This window comes from Podarcis filfolensis, assembly GCF_964270895.1.
Source record: "Podarcis filfolensis genome assembly, chromosome: 2".
Taxonomy (NCBI): Eukaryota; Metazoa; Chordata; class Lepidosauria; order Squamata; family Lacertidae; genus Podarcis; species Podarcis filfolensis.
The window spans coordinates 3590370-3615015 of record NC_139605.1 but is presented as its reverse complement, the minus strand read 5'-3'; the positions used below and the strand labels follow the sequence as shown (position 1 = coordinate 3615015).

The 24646-nt window shown below is 43.4% G+C and overlaps 1 protein-coding gene across 1 annotated transcript in view; it reads left to right on the top strand.

The window, feature by feature from the left end:
* The window catches only part of LOC310756460 (uncharacterized protein), a 133414-nt gene that overhangs the window by 48654 nt on the left and 60114 nt on the right, over positions 1-24646 (top strand). Inside the window, exon 3 of the mRNA XM_083600588.1 lies at positions 202-375. Coding sequence (XP_083456714.1) covers positions 202-375 — 174 coding nt within the window. The remainder of the gene's footprint in view (positions 1-201; positions 376-24646) is intronic.

Here is a 24646-nt window from a genome sequence, read left to right as displayed (position 1 = left end):
AATAACTCAGGCTTGTTAGGAGCCTCGACAGCAGAATCCTGTTTATCAAAAGGCCTTGAAGATTAAAAGCATTCCCAGAGCCATACCACATTCTTTGAGTTGTAAATTAAGCTTCATAACCTTTTCTACACAGAAACGGCATCTAAGATAGCCAGGTGTCAAGACTAAATGTGAGGCTCCCTTTGTTTCTTCATCCCTCAGAAACCTGCAGCTCGTTTTCGCTTCTGAGCTCCTCAGGAAGGATGAAAGAGTCTGATTCTGCAAACCTAGCTAGAATGGAAGGAGGAAGATGGACGGTTGACTTGGTCAGGCTGCCTCCTGCATCCCTCCCCAGAACTGTTGAGCATTCCCTCCCAGGGCCCTCAGAGAGATCTGGTGAGTTACAGGGGGTAAGATATGGGCGCAGGGGTGGAAAGAGACAGGAGGAGGGAAACACATTGGCAAGGGGAAAAGATGGAGAGGAGAGAAAAGGCAGGAAGAAGGAAGCAGAGAGGCCTTTTCCCATGCTCCTCTTTGTTTCTGGGATCTGCTTTCATAGAGTAACCAGAAACCTTTTTCCTCTCACAGCGTTTTGATTTTACATCTTTCCCCTGCACTACATGATTAAATGATGATTATTACCTAGACTAATACAGAAATATGGGTAAAAGGTGTTGGGGAAATGCTTTCAGTAATTATAGATTATTTATTTATTTATTTATTTATTTATTTGAAACATTTCTACCACTTTATTTTTTTTCTAGACAATTATCATTATTTATGTAATTTATATATCTCCCTTCATACAAAGATATTCCTTGAAACCCTAAAATCATTTCTCCCTTTGCTTCAAAGCAGGTGGTGCAGACAATCGACAGAACTCTGCAGAACGTGGAATGAGCTTTATCGATGGTGGAAACCTTACAAACCATCAACGAACTCACACGGGGGGAAAACCATTTCAATGTAATGAGTGTGGAAAGAGTTATAGTAGTAATGCCACTCTTAAACAACATCAGCGAATTCATACAGGGGAAAAACAATATGAATGTGTGGAGTGTGGTAAGTGCTTCAGTGAGAGTGGAAAACTTAAAAGACATCAACGGACTCACACAGGAGAGAAACCATTTAAATGTATGGAGTGTGGAAAGAGCTTCAGCGAAAGTTGGACCCTTCATACGCATCATCGAAGTCACACAGGGGAGAAACCATTTAAATGTATGGAGTGTGGAAAGAGCTTTGGTCAGAGTTCACACCTTACTTCACATCATCAAACCCACACAGGGGAGAAACAATTTAAATGTATGGAGTGTAAAAAGAGCTTCCGTGACAGGGGAACACTTAGAAAACATCAACTAATTCACACAGGGGAAAAGCCATTCACATGTATAGAGTGTGGAAAGAGCTTCCGTCATATTAGTTCACTTCGTGTACATCAACGGACTCACACAGGGGAGAAACCATTTGAATGTCTAGAGTGTGGAAAGTGGTTCAGACGAAAGACACATCTCACTTCACATCGGCGAACTCACACGGGGGAGAAACTATTTAAATGTTTGGAATGTGGAAAGACTTCCACTGATAGTCGAACACATGCAGAACATCAACGAACTCACACAGGAGAGAAACCACTTAAATGTATGGAGTGTGGAAAGAGTTTCCGTCATAGCAGCTCACTTACTTCACATCAGCTAACTCACACAGGGGTTAAACCATTTAAATGTATGGAGTGTGGAAAGAGCTTTGGTCAGAGTACCCACCTTACTTTACATCAGCAAACTCACACAGGGGTTAAACCATTTAAATGTATGGAGTGTGGAAAGAGTTTCCGTCAGAGTGCACACCTTAACATACATAAACGTATTCACACAGGGGTGAAAGACTTTAAATGCTTGGAGTGTGGAAAGAGCTTCAGTCGACGTGATAAACTTAGTAAACATCAGAGAACTCACACAGGGGAGAAACCATTTAAATGTATGCAGTGTGGAAAGAGCTTCAGTCAAAGTGGAGCCCTTAGAACGCACCAGCAAACTCACACAGGGGTGAAACAGTTTAAATGCTTGGAGTGTGGAAAGAGCTACAGTCGACGTGATAAACTTTGTAAACATCAGAGAACTCACACAGGGGAGAAAAGTATGGAGTGTGAAAAGAGTTTCCATCAGAGTGCACAGCTTACTTTAAATAAACATACTCACACAGGGGAGAAACCTTTTAAATGTATGGAGTGTGGAAAGAGCTTCAGTTGGAAGAATCAGCTTAATTCTCATCAACGAACTCACACAGGGGAGAAACCCTTTAAATGTATGGAGTGTGGAAAGAGGTTCAGCGAAAGTTGCACCCTTAATATTCATCATCGAACCCACACAGGGGAGAAACCATTTAAATGTATGGAGTGTGGAAAGAGTTTCCGTCGGAGGACACACCTTACTTTACATAAACATACTCACACAGGGTGAAACTTTGAATGCTTGGAGTGTGGAAAGAGCTTCAGTCAACGTGGGAAACTTAGTGAACATTCACTCAATGTTCATTCTTTTTCATAGAATTCTAGAGTTCACCCTTTTTGGATGGGGCAGTGTGGAAACACATTCACTTTGTTTTGTTTACTTCTCTGGAACAAATGAACCTCAAAGGCAGATTAGCATGACAATCCACCAAGAGGTTCAGTGCTGTCACTTGTGGACTGAATCGGGACCATGGATGTTTTTCACAATGTGGGTTAATCAGATTCCCAGTGCCAACTACAGTGGTACCTTGGTTTAAGAGCAGCTTAGTTTATGAACAACTTAGTTTATGAACAACTTGGAATAAGAATGCTACAAACCTGTAAGTAGGTGTTTGGGTTTGTGAACTTTGCCTTGGAAACAGAACATGTTCTGCTTCCTGTTGAGTGTGTTCCGTTTGTAAATTGAGTCCCCCACTGCTAATCAGAGGCTTCCTGTTGAGTCTGTCGGCTGTTGAGTCCGGAGCACCCACACAACACAGAGGTTATATTTGGAGCTTTTGTCTTTGCTAACTTTTGTCTTTTTGTTTGTGTGGCTTTTTCTTTTATTTTTACTGTGTCTTGTTCTTTGTTTTATGGCACTGACTTTTGACTGTGGCTTGTTACTTCGTTTTTATGATTGTGTGGAACCCAGTTCAGCTACTGGTTGATTGTGTGACTGCAGAAATGGATAAAAGCCCCCCATACAAACAATTATTATCATCAGTGCACGTAAGAAAAAAATAATAATTTTGAGTTTTATCATCTACAATACTGTCTTATTTATTTTATTGTACAGTACATTGATTATTGCCTTCCTTTTATGGATCAGTGGTCTTGTTAGATAGTAAAAATCATGTTAAATTGCTGTTTTAGTGGTTGTTTTTCATTGTCTGGAATGGATTAATCCATTTTCCATTAATTTCTATGGGAAAGCATGCCTTGGTTTAAGGACAGACTTCCTGAACAGATTAAGTTCGTAAACCAAGGTATCACACTGATTTTGTGTGTGAAAACAACTATTAATAAAAGCGGTGGACTTGTAATCTGGTGAACCGGCTTCGCGTCTCTGCTCCTCCATATGCAGCTGCTGGGTGACCTTGGGCCAGTCACACTTCTCTGAAGTCTCTCAGCCCCACTCACCTCACAGAGTGTTTGTTGTGGGGGAGGAAGGGACAGGAGAATGTTAGCCCCTTTGAGACTCCTTAAGGGGAGTGAAAGGCGGGATATCAAATCCAAACTCTTCTTCTTCTTGACTGGGAAGTCAAGAAGGAGGAGAGTAATGCTGTCATGATTCAATGGGCCCAGGATTTTGGATATAATGAAGCACGTGAAGGTAATAGCAGGTACCCAATTTGCATTATAAGGATCAGGCAGACGCAGCAATGGAGAATAAGAAGGAGAAGTTTATTGCCAAGCAATAAGGACCCAGTTTGGAATCTCTTCCAAAAGGAACTGGGACCCCAATTGACAGAAATCCCGAGGTCTTTATACATGAGCAAATCACAGCAAATCATAGATCATGGGACAACCATGAGACAGTCACGATATCGCCAGTGAAAATTAGCCAATTAGCAAGCTCCTTGCCATGCTTCCAGCTCCTGGTCAAGCACTGGTCAAGCACAGAGTTCTACTTCTGCTTTCCATTGCCTGCAGTGACGCTCTGTCTAACCTCTCCCCTAGTTATGACAGGACAGGGAGTTTTGGAGATTTTGTGGTTTAGCTCTTCCTGTTCCAGTGGATTAATTTAGCCTGTATCTGAGGGGATTTTGTACCAGAATCTCTGATTCACATCTTCCCCTTGTTCAGGGTGCACGGATGTTTGTAGGGGAAAGGTCGGCTCCTAATTTTGCTGTTTCGAGCAGTTTGCAGTTAGCTAAGGCACAGCTTCCCTTTGATTCAAAATGGATTATAAAATACTGTAAGCCCTGATTATGTGTGAGATTATATATGAATATATTGATTACTGATAACTGATTATATGAATAGCATAAGGGTAGCCCTTCTTCCTTGGCTCAATAACACAGATATGAAAGAGTGGGAAAATTTATGGAAAGTAAATCTGAAATTCACAGAATGCGGGACTTCCAGGTTAGCGTGAACGGCTAATGGCGGATTCCCTCCGAGCTCCGGAGGGAATCGGCTCTGCAGGAGCTGGGTCTTGCCGCTGTGGCGACGCGGGGACCCTTAGAAATCACAGGCGCTGAAGCCTGTGAACCTGGTGACTCGGCGGGCACCATTTGCGCCCCCTGACCTGCGAAAGAGCCTTTTTAAAGGCTTCGGAACGGGGGACGGGGTGAGCGGCGCGGTGCTGAGAGTCGACTGCTCCTCCTGTGGAGTGAAGCCGTGTGCCATGGTCGGAGAGCGCTGACTTCTTCTTGTGAACAATTGGACTCTAAAAGTAACAACCCGTGAGTAGTACGGAAATTGGACTTGTTAAGGAAATTTTCTTCTGAATTTGGCACGATCGGGGAAGGCGCAAACAGGAAGTCCGCCTCCCCGTCTTGTAAAAAATTTAAAGCAAGGACTAGTTAACTAAGGTCGAGATAACTTCTTTTTTTCTATTGGATAAAAGATATTAATTTCACGATTTGGCAGTATAAGTATAAGTAATTTTACTGGAGGATAAGAGCTAATTTTGAGAGCCGAAGTGTCAACCCCCCCCCCGGACCCGGGAGTGATTCGCGAGAGAGCCTGCTGAGGAGAAATAGAAGAGTTTGACAGCTGTCAAAATCAGCTGTCAAGAAGGAAAAAGAGAACTTTGTTTCTGCTGTCTCTGCTGGATATATTTGTTGCAATTTGGTTTTATTTTGTTGAAAACAAGGAAGAACTGATACAAACTAACCTGACTTTTGGATTTGAACTGGAAAGAATATTAAGTTACCAAAATCCCTCTAGAGGGGGATTTGGGACATTACAAGAATGGCTGGAGGAGGGAAAATTCAGGCTGGGTTGGACAGAGTTTTTGTTCTCTTGGGAAAGTTACAAGGCCAAATTGATGTTTTGGCTACAAATGTTGCAACTCTGGACTTGACAGTAAATAACATTACTGAATTTGATAAGGATTTGACTCAGGAAGCCCATGCAGCTGGACAAAAAGAGAAAGTTGAGAATTTTGAAAGTGTGGAGAAGGAGACATATGTTGTTCCTGAGGAGAAGGAAGGAGGAGCTGTAATTCTGCAAATGACAAAGGAAAGCCAGAGGCCTGACAGGATGCTTACAAAGGAAAATAAGAAATCGAACCAGAGGCCTGACATGATGATTACAAGGGAAAATAAGTACTGGACGATGAAAATCTGCTTTGAATTGGAGATTGAAGAATGGAGAGATCTCCTTATGTGGAGATCTGAAGACCTATGGATTACAAATTTGATTAAAGTGGAAGCTGGAGTTTTCACGACAATTGGACTTTTGGGCCCTACTTCTAAGTATGGAGGTCTGGCTGGAAGAAACATGGACCTTATTGGGACAGAGCTGCTCCGAGATCTGGTGTTTAATACTAAGGACTATCAAAAAAAACCGGCAGAGAGGAACTGAGAGAGAATTAAGAGCCTCGGACGTGAGATCTCCAGGCTAATAGTAGATTAAGACTGATGGACATTTGCTGGGGATCGAAACCGGGAAAGGGGGTGGTGGGTCTGGGAATCCAAAGGGTGTACAATTATAATCTGTTTTTTATTTTGTTTGGTTATTAGTATGAAAATTGGGGAATTCGTGGAAGGAAATTTGGGTCGACTTTAGAAAAAGGTTTGAGCACTGAGGTACAAATATTGATGTCTATAAGTTAAAATTGGTTTTTCTAAAATGAATTAAATATAAAAAGGTTAAAAACTGGGGATAGGAACTTGTTGAACTAACAATTTGAATTGGAATACAAGAAGGGGAGGTGTGGGGAAGTCAGGGAAATATGGTACTGAAAATATGGAATTGTAAAACTTATGTGTTTTTAATTTTTTTGATTTTTCTTTTTTGATTTTTTGTATTAAATGTGGAAAATTTTAATAAATATTAAAAAAAAAGAAATTCACAGAATGCTAAACCTTGAGGTAACATTTCCAAAAAAATGCAATATTGTTGGTATTTGACCCCATGGAAACTTTCAAAAACGTATAAAAATGTTTTTAGTAATTTTTGGTGATGTGGAGAAGGAACAGGCACAATGTTCCATATGTGGTGGCTATGTAAAAAGGTTTTCTGGGATGACATCTATATATGACGGGATGCTATGATTCTACACATGACTGTGGCCTGATGGGAAGTCTTGCACATGACTGTGGCCTGATGGGAAGTCTTGCTTTTAAGCTTCGCTCCTGCATATAATGCTGCACAAACCATTCTTATACTAAGACATTCCCTCACCACCCCAGAATGTTCAGTTCACATTGAGTTCAGGAAAAACATTGTACTTTGACCCGTTCTTAATGCATAGTTGACCACATCTACGGATGAATGCTATATCAATCACTAGTAAAAGTTTAATAAGGAGGTTTTCACGCCTGTCCAGTTCTGTGCTCCCTTTCCCAGTCTTTAATCTATTGGTGATTAATGCCTATGTGCAACCCTTTGCTTTGTACTTGTGTTAACCAATCAGCAACAAGCACATATGTGGCAATGCTGTAATATTCAATAAAAGAGGCTCCTTGAGACTTGCTCAGGAGATGCCTCCCAGATGACACTCGCTACCTGTCTGTCGTTATTTCAACCCAACAATATAGAACTTTAAAAAATGTTAAATGTTTGTTTCACACAAAAAAACAGAAGCCTTTTTATCAAAGGCGCCGATATTCCTAGAAATGTAAGGGAGGTATTTTTATACGCCACTGTTGCCGCTAGAGTCCTAATAGCGACAAATTGGAAGAGTGATAAAGTTCCTTCCAGGTTAGAATGGTTACAAGAATTGGTCTAATATGCAGAGCTAGCCAAACCAACCGAAAAAATAAAAGATAATTCAAAACAAGTATTTATTTCAAAATGGGAAGTTTTAAGAAGATATCTCCTGCCTGCCTCACTATGCCCAGTCCATGATGGGGAAGCAGCGCTCCTGGATCGCTCCCAGCTCCGGTGGCTCTGATCCCAGGACTTGGGTGCTGCTGCTGCTGCTTCGCTCTCCGGCGCAGCATCAGCACCCAGATTGTCACCACAGGGCTTCACTCTCTCTCTCTGCCCCCTCAGCAGCCCATTCTCTTACATTCCCTACTGTTGCTTTAAATTGCAGCTGATTTCGTGTCAGCATCCCCAAGCCCTTACTCCACCTCTCTTTCACCTACTGTTTTGAGCCTTTCCCTCACTCAAATTTATGGGGCGCTAAGGGGGCTTTCCCCCATGTCTTTTGTTCTTTGCCGCCCTCACTGTCTCCTATGGACTCATTGTTAAAACCGTGTCTATGGAAGACAATCTTACTCGGCTACGAGTGATCGCCAAAGAAGAAGAAGAAACTGTATAGAATTTTACTTGCCCCCAAATGGAAAGAAGTCCCAGCAAAGGAAGAATGGATACAAAAGCTTAGGGAATATGCAGAAATGGTGAAACTTACCCAGAAGAATAAGAAATCAAGATAACAAACTATTTATAAAATAATGGAAATGGTTTATTGAATTTTTACAGATAAACTGTAAACAGATAAGAACATTCGTAGGATTATTGTAATAACCTGCAGTATTATAAGTGTATATTTGTAAAGTGGATGAATGAAAGAGCAATTTAAGTCGATTTGGATATGCAGAGGATACGAAAAATAAATTTAAGGAACTGCGGAAAGAGAGGGAAGAAAGTCAAGTTTTTAAATGTCAAGATGATTGTAAATTTGATGAAATGTATAAATCTGAAAAGCATAAATGACTTTTTTTTAAAAAAAAAAACAAGCTCCATGGTTGGTTCCTCCAATGGGAGAGGAGTGCTGGGCTCCACTGGGGGCGCCTGCAAAGCAGTGACTGCCTTGTGCCCCCTCAAAAATCTGCTCCGGGGCCACTGCCCTGCTGGCATCACCCCCATGCAACGCCCCTGTCACAGGGTGGTTGTGGGGAGAAGAGGGAGAAGGTTGCCAATGTAAAAATAATGCAACATATTGGGGGTACCAATGAATAAAATATTTTGGGGGGTCCAGGTAATCTGCGTCCTGCATAATTGATCACATGCTGCAGTGCACACACCCCATTTGAATGGCAGTGCCCATCAACTGGAGGGGAAGGACCCGGCCCCCTCAAATATTTTATTGGGGGGTGAAGCCCCTAGGGCTCCTAGGAGGTGGCTCCTGTGCAACATATTAAACCCACTAAAGCAGAGAGAAGGCGGCAGTCAGATGCCTTACACCCGTCCGGGAGAGGAAGAATGAACCCAAGCCTTTCTAAGGAAGGACACGCCAAGCCAGGCAGGTAAACGAGGGGGAAAGGAAAGATGCTATGGCGGAAGGGGAGGGGGGCGCTCTTAGGTTACAGATCTGGCCAAGTTCTTCCAGTGACGCCTTTGCAAAGCGCTGGCATCCTGAGGGTGGTCCATCTTTCCACAAGAGCATTTCATGCCATGCACACCCCCAACATAATGAGTGTGTATATTTATATATATACTGTGTGTGTATATATATATGTGGGCATCACTTTCACGGTGAAAGCGATGCCCGCGAGGGGCCCTATCCTCCAGCCAGGCTGGTTTTGCACCCAAGTCTCTAATACAGCGCCCTTCTCTGCGGGATCTGGATCCCTCCTCCTGCCTAGACCTGGAAAAACGCAACTGGCGAGGCGCGCAGGTAGTGCTATTTAGGGAGGAGGGGGAGGGGGAAGGGAATAGAGAGAGCCCGGCTGCCTAGAGAGGCCTGGGAACAGACCCTCCCTCTGTCCCCCCCCACCTCCCCTCCCCTCTCCTCTTGGGTGGTCCCTCCTGATGCAGAGGAAGAGATGCGGCGCGCAGGGCGAGGGGTGAGTCGTGCCAAGGGGGAGATTTCGTGGGTGGGGGACCCGAATAGGAGGGTGTTGGGGGGCTGAGGGGGGAAGGGGAGGATCTCTGGGAGGGAAGCCCAGCCTTCTTGCTCCTGCTCAGGAATCTCCTTTAAGTCACATCCCTGCACGAGGCGAGGGGCGTCCTATCCCCCCCCAAGCCTTTCTTCCCTGGAAGCTGGATTCCTGCCCCCTTCCTGCTCCCAATGGGGAAGCCGGATCTTCTGGGGGATCCCAACGTGGGGCGCTGCCTTAGACCGAGTCCGCCCTTCGGTCGACGTGGGGCAGAATTGCATAGGGTCGCTGCCTTTGTTCTGGCAAAAGATGCGCAGGGCGGTGAGGGGGGGCTCGCGGGATTCTTTATTATTATTATTTTTTGGCGCTGAATTGACTTCAAAGCGACCCATTACAATCTATTGCAGCCTAATTCCCCTCTGTGGAATTTTATAAAAATGCCTGCAGAATTCTTCGTCTTTCTTTGTGTCCTGGCCATAGTCGCTTCTAGGGTACGTGGTCTGGGGGGAGGGGCTACAGCGGAAGGGAAGCCAGGCTGGAGGAAGAGAGTTGGGGGAAGACCTGGCAGCCAGCAGAGTGGCTGGGGAAGCCCTGCCAGATGGGCGGGGAAATAATAATAATTGCTATTATTGTGGGGGGGGGGGGGTATTGAAATAACTGGGAGCTTGTGGCCAGGGAGGCTGCAATGCCAAAGCTCCCATCCAACAGAGATAAAAGCAGACGCAAAAGGCATGACTCTAGTCATCATGATGATGATGATGCTATTATATATATCCCACCCATCTGGCTGGGTTCCCCCCGCCATTCTAGGTGTCTGGGTTTTCCTTTCACCACAGAAACTGTGTTGCCCAGAGGGCGCCAATTTACTCTGTATGAAAAAGGAGTCTACACCAGATCGGGCATCACTAGATTTATTGCCGTAACAGGACTGCACGGGCGACTCCTTAGCTCATTCCAGCTTACATCACACATAATTTATAACCTAAAAGCGTTCGAATATCCCTCCTACAATTCCTATTGGTTAAGAAATTGCAGTTTTCAGGCTACCCAATCTACCTACACATTATCCCTCTAATATGTACCCCCATCAATAACATGCATCCCATGTCCATTCAGATAGCAATTTCTCCTTTAGGGGTGTGTATTCATGAAGCTTTTGAGCACGCGTACTAGTTCTTAAACTTTTGTTGTTGTTCTTTAGTCGTGTCCGACTCTTCGTGACCCCATGGACCAGAGCACGCCAGGCACTTCTGTCTTCCACTGCCTCCCGCAGTTTGATCAAACTCATGCTGGTAGCTTCAAGAACACCATCCAACCATCTCATCCTCTGTCATCCCCTTCTCCTTGTGCCCTCCATCTTTCCCAACATCAGGGTCTTTTCCAGGGAGTCTTCTCTTCTCATGAGGTGGCCAAAGTATTGGAGCCTCAGCTTCATGATCTGTCCTTCCAGTGAGCACTCAGGGCTGATTTCCTTCAGAATGGATACGTTTGATCTTTTTGCAGTCCATGGGACTCTCAAGAGTCTCCTCCAGCACCATAATTCAAAAGCATCAATTCTTCGGCGATCAGCCTTCTTTATGGTCCAGCTCTCACTTCCACACATCACTACTGGGAAAACCATAGCTTTTACTATGCGGACCTTTGTTGGCAAGGTGATGTCTCTGCTTTTTAAGATGCTGTCTTAAACTATCACCTGCTATTTGTCCTTGTTATCTCGAGTCACCTCTAAACTATAAATCTATCACTCACAGGTTCAGCATGGGCCTTGAACACATTCTTTCACAGATAACACCCTGTTTCTTAGTCTTAATTGCACCCTCAACAAGGAAAGCAGTTTAAGGAGAATCCTTTGATTCAGCTAAGGATTCATTTTTATGCATTTATTCCTCATTGGGGCAGGACCTATTTTTCTTGCATGGTGGGTTTTAAGAGGAAGGCACCCTCTTTCACCATGGGAACAGTGAAAGACTTACCCTTCAACAGCTAAATGTGAGGCTCCTTCCTGCAGATGGAGAAGATAACTTATTCACACTCTTTGAGACAGAAAGTCTGCAATGAAAGAAGCAGATACACATTCCCAGAATTCTACAGCGTTTGGCTCTCCCATAATGCTCTTCTTTAGCATGAGCCAAAGTTTTAACTTGCTAAGATTTCCCAACTTCATTACAAACTCTTTATTGGTAATATGTAGATAGAGAAATTGAGGATTTTTACAATTTTATAACATGCAGATAAAATTATGTGTTGCGAAACCAGAGAGAGGAGCTGGGGGAAGTCTTGGGGGTGGGGAGGGATTTTTTTCTTTTTTAGGGGGAAATGGGGGAGAATAATGTGGATGATGTATTTTTGTTAAAATTGTTATGTTGGAATTCATAATAAAAACACGTATTTTTTTTTTATAAAAAAGGAATTAAGGGGAAAGATGGTGTTGACCTGGAATGGTTAGAAAATTTCTGGTCTCTCCCCGAGTGCCACGGGCCCTGCTCCAAAGAGAGCTTCTCTAAAGAAAGCACAACCAAAAATCACTCCATTTTGCGTGAATAAGGAAAATGAGGAGGTGGCTAAGAAACAGCAGGAGCCAGATCCTATTCCCAACCTTCTAGGGTCTCTCAGCAGCTCTAATGATGAGCAGAAAGAGGTTTGGGGCCCAGCCAGCTCAACTGCTAAGGCATCTCTTGCACTGAGACGTGGGGGCACCCACATGTAATAGCTATTCGGCTGTATTCTGCCCATGCTCTGGGGTTGCAGTTTTCAGGCTTGGGGACAGGATGGTGCCTGGTTTTTGCACCAAGTTCTATCCATAAGCCCCTCTGAGTTCAATGGGGTCCACTACTGTGCATACCATGCCATCCTTATGAAGTTTGGTGAGGTGCAAACAGATTAAATTGGAATCACTGGAGATGTTTCAAATGGGGTTTCTGTTGGGAAGGGGCTGCCCCATTTGTGCTTCTCCAGGAGCAGGGGAATATCTAGGGCAGGAGAATCCCTGCAGGGCCTCTGAGGCTCCCTTCGTTTCTTCCTCTCTCCCAGGACCCTGCAGCTTGTGGTGGCTTCTCGACTGCTCAGGAAGGATGAAAGAGACTGAATCTGTAAACCTAGCGAGGATGGAAGGGGGAAGATGGACAGTTGACCTGGTCAGGTTGTCTCCTGCATCCCTCCTCACAGCCTCTGAGCGTTCCCTCCCAGGGACTTCCGACATATCTGGTGAGTCCCAGGGGAGGGGAGATGGGGACATGGATGGATGGGGCTGGAGAGGTACTGGGGCTTGCTCATTTTGGGGGTGGGATGAGGCAGGCAGGCGGATGGAGTTTGAGAAGGTGGGCACCTTTTTGGGCTCCTCCACCTGCCTTCCTGCGCCAATGACATCTGCAGGGAATTTGAGCTAGGAATACATCACAGCTCCCCACCCACTGTGATGTATTGGTGCCAGTACTGTGCTCTGAATACCCTACCAATGTCAGAGAATTCACTGATCCATCGCACAGCACTAGAAGCCATGATTCTTTAAATTACCTGATCCTAATTTCAGGATTGACTGCAGATGGGGCCTCTGTTTTTTGCCTTTTTCTTTTCTTTTAGGAATAACTTTTCATTTTCTTTTCAAAACAAGGATCATAATAGGGCTAATATATGATACAAATACGTGACCCGGAAGTGTCTCCGGACAGCGCTGGCCCCCGGCCTCTTGAGTGAGATGGGCACACAACCCCAGAGTCTGTCAAGACTGGCCCGTATGGGCAGGGGTACCTTTACCTTTACCTTATGATACAAATATGTAGACTGAGTCTTCTCAGTCTTCTCATATGATTCTCAAAACTAGCAGAATAAGACTTCGGGTCAGCGCCAGCGACAATGGCGGATTTCCTCTGATCTCTCAGGGGAACCGCTCCGGGGATTTAGGGTCTGCCGCTGCGGCGAAAGCGGAGACCCTCTAGAAACCACAGGCAGGAGAAGCCTGTGGACCTGGGATCCGGCGTGTACCTTTTGCGCCTCCCTTGCTCGCGAGGAGACCCCTGTTTGAGGCTCCGCCGCGAGGCGGGGTGAGCAGCGCGGGGCTTCGGATCGACCGCATCGTCCCCGGAGTGAAGCCGCACAGCTGTTGTCGGAGAGCGCTGATTTCTTTCTGGACAATTCGGCTCAAAAAGTAACTACCCGTGAGTAGAACCAATTAGAAGAATTAAGATAAGGACCGAGGTTTAAAGAAGTTAAATTTTAATTGGAAATTTTTAAAGAGGAAAAGTTAATCTGGCTTTAATAGCGGGAAGGTCTAAACAGGAAGTCCACCTTCCGCTTTTGTATATAGCCTGAAGCAAAGACACTACAAGCAAAAATCCTGCAATTTTATTTTTGCAAGCCTAAATATCCGCTGTTTAAAGTATTCACCCCCTTTGGAGGAAGTAGGGGGAAACTTTGATTTGGACAATATTGGGATTTAAAACCTTCTCAGCACTGACCTGGGAACAGGCTGTCTGGATGCTAAGAAAGGATTTGAAAAACTACTCCTTTTTTGGACAAATGGATGTAGACAGCTGTCTAAAAGATACAGTTTCCTCTACCCCCTCCTGCATTCAAAATGGAGATCTGCAACATTGTTTACTTCTTCTTGAAATTGAACTGGCACTTGGAAAATAGTTAAATTGTATCCCTCTAGTGGGGAAACTTTGAAACTGCTACAGGAACAAGTGCCAGCTGCAGATAAAAGCTTGGGAATCGACCTTGAACATCCAAAATGCAGACCTCTGAAGCAATAATAAATGCATTACATAAGATAAACTTTCTGTTGGAAGGGCTCCACAAGAAATTAGATCACATAATTGGGCGGGACAGTGGGGAACAGGAAAAGAATGGTCGGGAACTGGTTGAGTTGATGGAAGGAAAGGAAGAAGAGACTAAAGTAACACATGAGGCACTTTCGACTTTACAGATGCAAACTCAGTTTTACAAACCGAAGACATGTGGCAAGGACATTGCTGAGGGACAGATTGTGACAACAGGATGCCAGTTCAGACTGGTAAAATGGAAGGATCCTGTCTTACAGGGGTCTATGGACTGTTGTAATATGGACGTGGACTTGGGTTTGGAAGAGTCAGACGGACTTGGGGCCCGTGGGTTTGGAGGTATTTGGGTATACCTCCTGAAAGATTACTCAAACTACAATTATAACTTTGGAAACTTGGCTGAATTACATAAAGGATGTAACTTTAATGTCAGGATGAAATACTTCAGAGATGAGTCAGTTGGTATCAAAGAGTATGAACAAAATCTGCAGAAGGGGCTGGGAGGAGACTTAAGAGCCTCCGATATTAGATTCCCAGATTGAGAGACATTAGGGAATGGACGGTAAGGACAGGCAGTTTCTGGGACCAGGGGGGTGCTGAGGGGGGGAAATTTGGGAAATTCAAAGTGTACAAAATACATATTAAGTTCAAAGTTTAATGTAAAACAAACTAAAATATTTGTGAGATTGAACAACGGTGGATAGACACTTCTTGGACTTTGTATAAATGTGGTGAGAGTTTAGGTAATTACATGTGGTTGACTTGAAGCTTAAATAAGGATGAGGAAAGTATGCTAAGTATACAAACCAAAATTCGGGTAAGATGGGAGGGATTTGCTGAAATAATAATTTAAAGCGGACTACAAAAAAGGGAGGTGTGAGGAAGTCAAAGAAACAAGCAAATGAAAGTATGATTATGGATGTCTTATTTTGTTTTTATGTATTGTTTATTGTTGGATTTTTATTTATTTTTTTGTTTTTTCATTTTTGTGTTGTTATTTGTTGTTAATGTTTGTGTTTTATCTTTGAAACTTAATAAATATTATTATTAAAAAAAATAGCAGAATAAATTTGCAGGAATATCTGTAACATATGGTTTATCATTAGTGGTCAGTGTATGAGTTCTGAGTTCATTAATTGGTTTAAATCGGGGGGGGAGGAGAGATAGGAGAGAACAGAGCAACAGAACAAGTCACTGATCCATCGCGCAGCACTAGAAGCTGATCCTAAATTCTTAAACTACCTGATCCTAATTTCAGGATTGACTGCAGATGGGGCCTCTGTGAGTTGCCCCGTTATCTTTTCTTTTTGGAATAACTTTTTATGCTTTTAAAAACAAGGATCATAGAACTAATAAATGATACAAATATATAGACTCATTCTTCTCGTGTCATTTGTATATCTCAAAACTAGCAGAATAAATTTGCAGGAATAACATGTCGTTCCTCGCTGGTGATCAGTATATGAGTTCTGGGTTCATGAATTGGTATAAATCGAAACAAAAAAGGGTAAACAGCGGAGAACAGAGAACATTCAACTTCGCATAGCCGAATTCCTAGTCAGGAGCTCTTGTGGCCGTTGTGCTTAGATTAAGTGTGAGTAATAGTCATTTTCCATCTTAGGTTACCAATTAAACTATCCTTATTTTTCGCTCTATCGGACGCACTTTTTCCCCTCCAGAAATGAAGAGGAAATGTTTGTACGTCCTATGGAGCGAATGCAGGCTTTCGCTGAAGCCTGGAGGGCGATAGGGGTCGGTGCGCAGCGGGGGTTGGCGCTGCACACCCGGGCTTCAGGCTTCAGGCTGCTGTCCGCGAGCCTTTGGAGCCCGGCGGGAACTCCCGCCGCATTCAAAAGGCTTGTGGATAGCTGCCTCTTCTGGGGGATGGGGTCGGGGGAAGCTCAGGCTTCCCCCGCCCCAGCCCTGCAGCTAAAAACGAAGCCAAGAGAGCTAGCGGGATCCATCCCGCTAGGTGTCTTGGCTTCTGCCAAAGCCGCCCGCAGCCTCTCCCGGCTGGAGGGTTTGCGCGCGACTAAAGAGGAAGCCAAGACAGCCAGCGGGATAGATCCCGCTCACTGTCTTGGTTTCTTTGCTATTTGGGGCTGGGGTGCCCCAAACTAGGTGTGCCCTATGGTCCGGTGCACCCTATGGAGCGAAAAATACGCTATACAGAGTTGGTCTCCTCATGAAAATGAGAGGAGATTCAAAGTGAAGAAAGATATTTAGAAAAAAGTTTAAATTTATACCAAATTTAGATTGAGGCAACAGCTGATGGGGAGTGTGCAGGTGAAGATGTTCCTGCTTGTTTCAGAGGAGGCAGGGACGTTGCTGGATCCTGACAAGAGAGCTTTTCATAAGGAAGTCAAGAAGGAGAATTGAGGGATCATGGACCCTCTCGTTAAAATTCCCTGTTAGATCATAACATCAATTTTGAAATTCCATGCATACCTCTATTTCAGGGGTGGCCAACTTCCAAGAGACTGCGATCTACTTGCAGAATTAAAAACTTGGAGTGATCTACCCCTGTTTTGTAGGGGTTCAGGTCAAAGTTGTTGAGCTTTTATTAGCAACTCACCAAAGGAGCGCTGGGGGGAAAGCAGCCTCCAGCCTCGGTTTGTAAGCTCTGTCTTCCATTCTCCAACAATGGAGGGAGGATCCGGGAGGGGGCCAGCGATTGACTGCGATTGACCAAAACCTCGCAGGGATCAACCAGTAGATCGTGATCGACCTGTTGCACATCCCTGCTCTATTTGATGAACCACCACTATTTGGATGGAGACCAACAGCATCTGGGATTCTAACATCCACACCGTGAGCCCTGAATGGAGGGATATCAACTGTTTGTGAATATTCTTTGTCTAGTCATGCATTTTGAAACAATGACCAGGCTTGTCTGAACCACCCAGGCCTTCTTAAATGTGGGCTTGAGAGTTTTTAGGGAAGTTGAAGTAACTTCTGTCAGGTTTGTTGTTTTGGCTTCTGTTTGCATTTGATTGACCAAAGAGATGACTGACCTTGCATATGGGGTGGATTCCAGGATTGAGCCAAATCAAATCTATCCCAGATAAAAGCCAAGCAATATGTCAGTTATTACCAGGAAACAAAGGCAGTGAAAACTATTGTAAGGCCTCACATCTAACTTCAGTCCTTCCTTTATCACAAGCATTCATTAACGTTGTTCAATAATGGATGTGAAGCACGTCCCCTTCGCTCTGAGTGGGGTTGGGGTCTGGGGCAGCAATGCAGACTTAGCACAACTTACCCTAACATGGCAGTGCATTGCTGGGGGAGGGGTCAGGTGGTGGGTTTGATGGTTCTGTGTCATCTGCGCCCCGGTCGCAGTATGCTGGCAGTGTGGCCCATTGGTTTCAAGAGAGTCAGGCACCCTCAGGCGTGCTCAAGTGTTAGGGGGTTGAAGATGCCACACATCTACAATGCCATTAAGTTAGACTTCAAGGCTGTCCTCTTGAGGCTGAAACGGAGCACTCTCAAGTCTCTTGGTGAGATGAGGGGCGGGGAACTTTGTTCAATAATCTGGAGCTCCATTTCTTCCTGAGGCAATAATTATCTTCTCTCTTCGTTGCAGATGGTGATGAATGGGAAGGGAAGAACAAGGGGGACCACAACAGAATCCACATATCGGAGAAATCAAATAAATATTCAGAGTATGGAGAGAACATCGGCCAGAGCTCCCAGTCCACCTCCAATCAACGAAAGAGCTTCATTCGGAGGGATAGCCTCACTTCACATGGAAGAATTCACAGAGGAGAGAGATTGTATCACTGCAGAGAATGTGGAAAGAGTTTCAATCGGAAGTACAGTCTCACTTGCCATCAAAGAATTCATACGGGGGAGAAACCCTATCAGTGCTTAGAATGTGGAAAGAGCTTTAGTCACAGATCACATCTCACTTGCCATCAAAGAATTCATACAGGGGAGAAACCCTATCAGTGCTTAGAATGTGGAAAGAGCTTTAATCAAAGCATACATCTCACGTCCCATCAAAGAATTCATACAGGGGAGAAACCCTATCAGTGCTTAGAATGTGGAAAGAGCTTCAGTAACAGCACCAATCTTGCTTCCCATCACAGAATCCATACAGGGGAGAAACCCTATCAGTGCTTGGAATGTGGAAAGAGCTTCAGTCAGAGCAGCAGTCTCACTTCCCATGAAAAAATTCATACAGGGGAGAAACCCTATCAGTGCTTTAAATGTTCAAAGAGCTTCAGTCACAGCAAGAGTCTCGCTTTGCATCACAGAATCCATACAGGGGAGAAACCCTATCAGTGCTTTGAATGTGGAAAGAGCTTCAGTCAGAGCAGCAGTCTCGCTTCGCATCACAGAATCCATACAGGGGAGAAACCTTATCAGTGCTTGGAATGTGGAAAGAACTTCAGTCAGAGCAGCAGTCTCGCTTCGCATCACAGAATCCATACAGGGGAGAAACCCTATCAGTGCTTGGAATGTGGGAAGAGCTTCAGTAAGAGCGACCATCTCGCTTCCCATCAAAGAATCCATACAGGGGAGAAACCCTATCAGTGCTTGGAATGTGGAAAGAGCTTCAGTAACAGCACCAATCTCGCTTCCCACCAAAGAATCCATACAGGGGAGAAACACTATCAGTGCTTGGAATGTGGGAAGAGCTTCAGTCACAGTCAGAGTCTCTATTCCCATCAAAGAATCCATACAGGGGAGAAACCCTATCAGTGCTTGGAATGTGGAAAGAGCTTCAGTCGAAAGGACAGTCTCACTTTGCATCAAAGAATCCATACAGGGGAGAAACCCTATCACTGCTTGGAATGTGGGAAGAGCTTCAGTCAGAGCAGCAGTCTCACTTCCCATGAAAGAATTCATTCAGGGGAGAAATCCTTTCAGTGCTTGGAATGTGGAAAGAGCTTCAGTCGAAAGGACAGTCTCACTTTGCATCAAAGAATCCATACAGGGGAGAAACCCTATCACTGCTTGGAATGTGGGAAGAGCTTCAGTCACAGTCAGAGTCTCTATTCCCATCAAAGAATCCATACAGGGGAGGAACCCTATCAGTGCTTTGAATGTGGGAAAAGTTTCAGTCAAAGCCCGTTTCTCATAATCCATAAAAGAATCCATACAGGGGAGAAACCCTATCAGTGCTTTGAATGTGGAAAGAGCTTCAGTCACAGCCGCAGTCTCGCTTTGCATCAGAGAATTCACACCAGAGAGAAATCTTCTTAGTGTTTGGAATGTGGGAAGGCCTTCAGTCAGAGTGCCACTCTCATGGCCCACCAAATAATTCATACAGGGTTGAAAGCATATCAGCGCATGGAATGTAGATAATATTTCCCTCGTAAAAAAGTCAATTCAAGAACTCACAGCATGGTGAATAATAGAATGGTAGATTCGGAATCTAGTCCAACACCTGCCAACGCAGAAAAAAATCATTTCAAGCATCCATGACAGATGGCCATCCAACTTCTTCTTATAGACCTCCAGTGAAGGAGAGTCCACCCCCTTCTGAGGGAGTTCCTTTTCACTGCTGGCTCTTACTATCAGAAAGTTCCTCCTGATCTTTAGGAGACATCTCCTTTTGTGTTGCTTGAATCACCTCTTCAGATTCCTTCAGGACCTTGAGAAGGACTTCTGTATGTCTGAGAATGTCCAGGGGATTGGACCATGCTCTATATTTGGGGGGAAACCCATGGAGAGGAGTCTGATATAGGGCTTAAGTCGTCTAGGCATTGGTCAGATTGTCATAATTACAGACATACTTACTGGTTTGGACGGAAGTGATTCTTATTCCAGGGGAAGTGGTGACCCTGAGCTTACAGGTGCTCTCACCAATATTGTTCAAAGGTCCAGTAAAACTTTGACACAGCAGACCAATGCCCGCTGAGGTCAATGTATTAGGAGGTTAGGTTTAGGGCCGTGTGGTATTGCTTCATTGTATGTGGGGTCCCTATAAAGGGAACTTCTTCCTCTAGGTGGGAGGGAGACTGGTCAATTTACCATCAGTTGAATGCAACATTTAAGTCAGGTTTTTTAAAACGGATTTGCAGAACAAAACTCACAGTTTGAAAGGCAGTTATTAGGCTCCAGGGTTAAAATATTATCTAAATGTTACTGGAGTGGGATACAAAGAATGAAATGATAAAATCATGAATGAGAAGCTGGGCCAGAGATGTAGGACAAAACATTGACTTTGCTTTATGGGAGCAACTGTGGAAAGTAAATTTAAGATTTACAGCTAGCTACATGCTAAGGGAAAACTTCATGAAGATGATTCAGAGGAGTCAATCAAGATCATCAAGGGTCTGAAACCAAGCCATATGAGGGGGGCTTGAAGGAACTGGGGGGGTGCGTATCTATTTCAAGTGACGTTTGCCGAAATCTACGCTTGCAACATGGGCTGTCATATGTCCAGATTTTCCCGGACATTTCAGCAATTTCCGCCCAGACGCTGCTTACAATTCTGGATATATGGCAACCATGTCTGTATACAGTGGTACCTCGGTTTTCAAACAGCTTAGTTCCTGAACAACTTTGAACTCAAATGCTGCAAACCTGGCAGTCAGTGTTCCAGTTTGCGAACTTTGCTTCGGAAGCCGAACATGCTCCTGAGCTTCTGTTTTCACTGTTGCGCTGCTAATTTGCGCCCTCCCCCATTGTAATCAAAGCCTTCCATTTCCAATTGCAGTGTTCTGAGGTGTTATTTGGTGCTTTTGTTTTTGCTAAAAGTAATGGCGTTTTTATTTGGCTTTTTCATTTTTGTGACTGTGGCTTGTTCTCTGTTTTTGATTGATTGTGTGACTGCGGCAATGCATAAAAGCCCCATCCAAACAATGTCTATCATCAGTGCAGGTAAGAAAAAATAATAATTTTAATTTTAATCTAAAGTACTGTCTTCTTTCTTTTATAGTCCAGTACATTGATTATTGCTTTCATTTTATGGATCAATGATCTCGTTAGATAGTAAAATTCATGTTAAATTGCTGTTTTAGTTGTTTTTAAAAGTCTGGAATTGATTAATCTGTTTTGCATTACTTTCTTTTTTTAAAAAAAATTATTCGATTTTTTACATATATGCTTACAATTTTTAAATTTGCTGTACAATTTTTTCCTTTCCCTCCCCCCCCCCACCCATTGGAAGGGTTCAAACAATTATTCTCAGCCACGGGCATAGTGTCTTTAGTTTCTACCGAATGTCTTTTGTTCCAGTAGTTTTTATCCAATCAAGATAGGGGTTCTATCTGTTCCTTATTGTGGTGGACTTGACCTTCCACGTTGTTTCCTGTGACATGACTGCGACAATGTCTGACTGAATAAGTTCAACAAATAAGTATTCCATGCCTCTACTGTCTTTTCCTCTCTCTTTCCAACCTAAAGCTGTCGTTGCCTTTCCCGCTAATATCATAGCTTTGAAGGTAAACTGGTCACCTTTCTCTATTGCCATGTTTCCAAGTATACCCATTGTCATGAAATCTATTGATAGCTTCATTTTAAAAATTTCCTTAATAACCTTTAGGACTTTTTCCCAGAATTCCTTTACCTCTGGGAATTCCCAGTACATATGGGAAAACCATCCCTTGACTTGTTTACAGTGCCAACAGCTAGAATTCAATCCTGCTACCATATTAGCAAGCTGGGCTGGAGTTCTGTAGCATTGTTCCATTTGCTGTTTTCTCATCTCTACTTTAATATTTCATTCCATACCTTCTTATAGTTGAATTCTGCAGTCTTGTTAATATTTCTGCAGAGTTTGATGCCTAGGTATTTTATTCTTTTAGACCCCAGGCCCATACCTGTTATGTTGTTTATTACGTTTTTTCCGGCTACGTTTACATTAAAATACATTATTTCTGATTTTGTTATATTTACCCCTAATCCAGAATATTCCTCAAAATCTTCGAATATTATCTTTATTTCTTTTATCCCTTCCTTAGGATTTGTTATGATTCCAGTAATATCATCTGCAAACAAATTGATTTTCCTCTCCTCTTTCCCAATCCTATAGACCTCTATCCTCCCACAGTTCCTTATCCTTTCCGCTAGTTGTGCTATAGCCATTATAAATAGGAACGGCGAAAGAGGACACCCCTGCCGAACGCCTCTGTGTATTGGGGGAGATTGGGAGTATTCCCCATTAACTCTCCCCACTGCTGTTCTTTCCTTATATAGTTCTTGTATCGCGAACCGATAAACCTCTCCTATTCCATATTTTGTCATTGTTTCCCATAAAAACTCCCATGAGTGTATCACATGCTTTAAAGACATCTAATTTCAGTAGCCCGAACTTTTTTACTTGTCCGTGATATTGGTCTTCTTTTATTATTTGGGGGGTGCCATAATTTTGGCGAAGATTTTATAATCTTGGTTTAATAGACTTAGAGGTCCATATGAACCTACTTCTTTAGGGTCTTTGTTTGGTTTTAAGATTACCATTATTTCTGCCTTTCTCCATGTTTCTGGGGCCTTTTCCCCTTCTAGTATACTGTTAAAAAGTTGTAGTAGTTCCGGGGCCAAAATTTCTACCATTTCCTTATAAAATTCAGCTGTAAAACCTTATGTTATGTCGTTGTTATGCAGTTTTTGTGCATAAGGTTTCATTGGGCTTTCTTGCCTTAAAGTAGCCTGGCATACATCTCGACTCACCCACACTCTTTTCCCTTGGAAACTCAATTTCCTTCAAAGTCTGGTATACCTGCTGTTGCAGCTTCTCTCTAGAAAACGTAACTATTGCATTCCTGGGGGATTTTCTCCCCTTTGGCCCTCGGCAGCAATGGGCTCGTTCCACATCTTCTGCCTTCAGACTAACTCCTTGAGTACTACTACTACTACTACTACTACTACTAATAATAATAATAATTTATTTATACCCCGCCCATCTGGCTGGGTTTCCCCAGCCACTCTGGGCGGCTTCCAGCAAAACAGCAGCTTCCAAGATGGCGACGGAGACAGCAGGCTATTCAGACTCCTCTGCTTTTAACTAAGCTTTTAAGTAGTTTTAAGTAGTTTTTAACCACTTCCTGGTTTTAAACTCTCAGTTTTAACGTTTTACTAGCTGTTTTATTACCTCCTCGCTTTATTTTTAGTTTATTGTTTTATTGTTTTATTGTTTTATTGTTTTATTGTTTTATTGTTTTATTGTTTTATTGTTTTATTGTTTTATTGTTTGACTGGAGAACGGCGGGGCGGAGCAGTGGGTCGAGGGAAGCCACTTTCTACCTCCGAATAGCGATGCCCCAAGCTCGCAGAGAAAGCACCTCGCTCTCAAGTTAAAGAAATCTGGAGCATAAAGTGAAGTCTCGGAGCAACAAGGAGAACCCGGAGAGAAAAATTTCGTGGAGTTCAGCTGACAGCCAAAATCAGCACAGACGCAAAGCTATATGCAGAGCGGAAAAAGGAAAGTGAGTTGCCCTAGCGGCCATTGTTTCTTTCCCCCTACTAACTTTTTTAAAAAAGTAACTTTTTAAGAAGATACACTGAGTGTTTTATCATTGTTTTAAGTGATAAGGAAGGCTAATAGCTGAAGGAAACCTGCTGTGAACTTTTAATGCAGCTGAGCATTGTAGCGTGTTTATTACAACAATAAAGAAATAATTTACAACTTTAAAGAAACAATGGTGATGACCAGAAGTGGTTGCAAAACCTCAGGCTTTTCTCTGAAGGCTGTAAGACCCACCTTTAAAAGAACCACTCTAAAGAATTCGCAAACAAAAATCACTCGCTTCTACATGAACAAAGCAAAATGTGGAACAAATGAGGAAACGACTGAAATGAGTGAGAACAAGAACAAGAAGGGAAGAGAAATTCTACTCTCTCCTACCAATCTCTCTTACAGCCATAGTGAAGGACTGGTTATGCAAAGAAAGGAGTGTACTAAAAGCAGTGATAAAAGCCTGAATATATTGGAAGCAACACAAAACATCCTCGATACAGCCGATGAGGCATCCCCGAAACTGAAAGCCAAATCCCAAGTTCCCCCCGAACCATCGTTAGATCAAAAAATGGAGGAACTAATGTTAAAACAAATTTTGGAATTGGCCTCGGGAAACAATAAACCTTCGAAAGACTCTTATCCTCATTCCCATGAGACAAATGAAGAGGGTCTTTCAATCATCAAATGGCTGGTGCTCCTTACTGAGGACATTGAATCCATAAAGTCCTACCTGGACATTTGCACAAAAATTCTTACCATCATGGCTGACTCCTGTAAAACTTTATGGAGAAAACCCGTCGGAATGCCTGCAGAATCAGAAAGTAACCATGGCCTCGCCTCCACCCTCTGTAGGAGTGGCCCATTAAGGAAGGGTAAGAAAGCCTGCAGAGCTAATGCTTGTAAAAGAAGACCCATAGTTGTAAAGAATGTTAAAAAAAGTAAAAACATAAAAAAATTTAAGTCAGTGCATTATAAAAAAATGGTTTTTAAAAAGCTTTTTAACCTACTTGAGAGCACAACAGCCTCTGGGACTAGAGGGAACCTGGTGAAG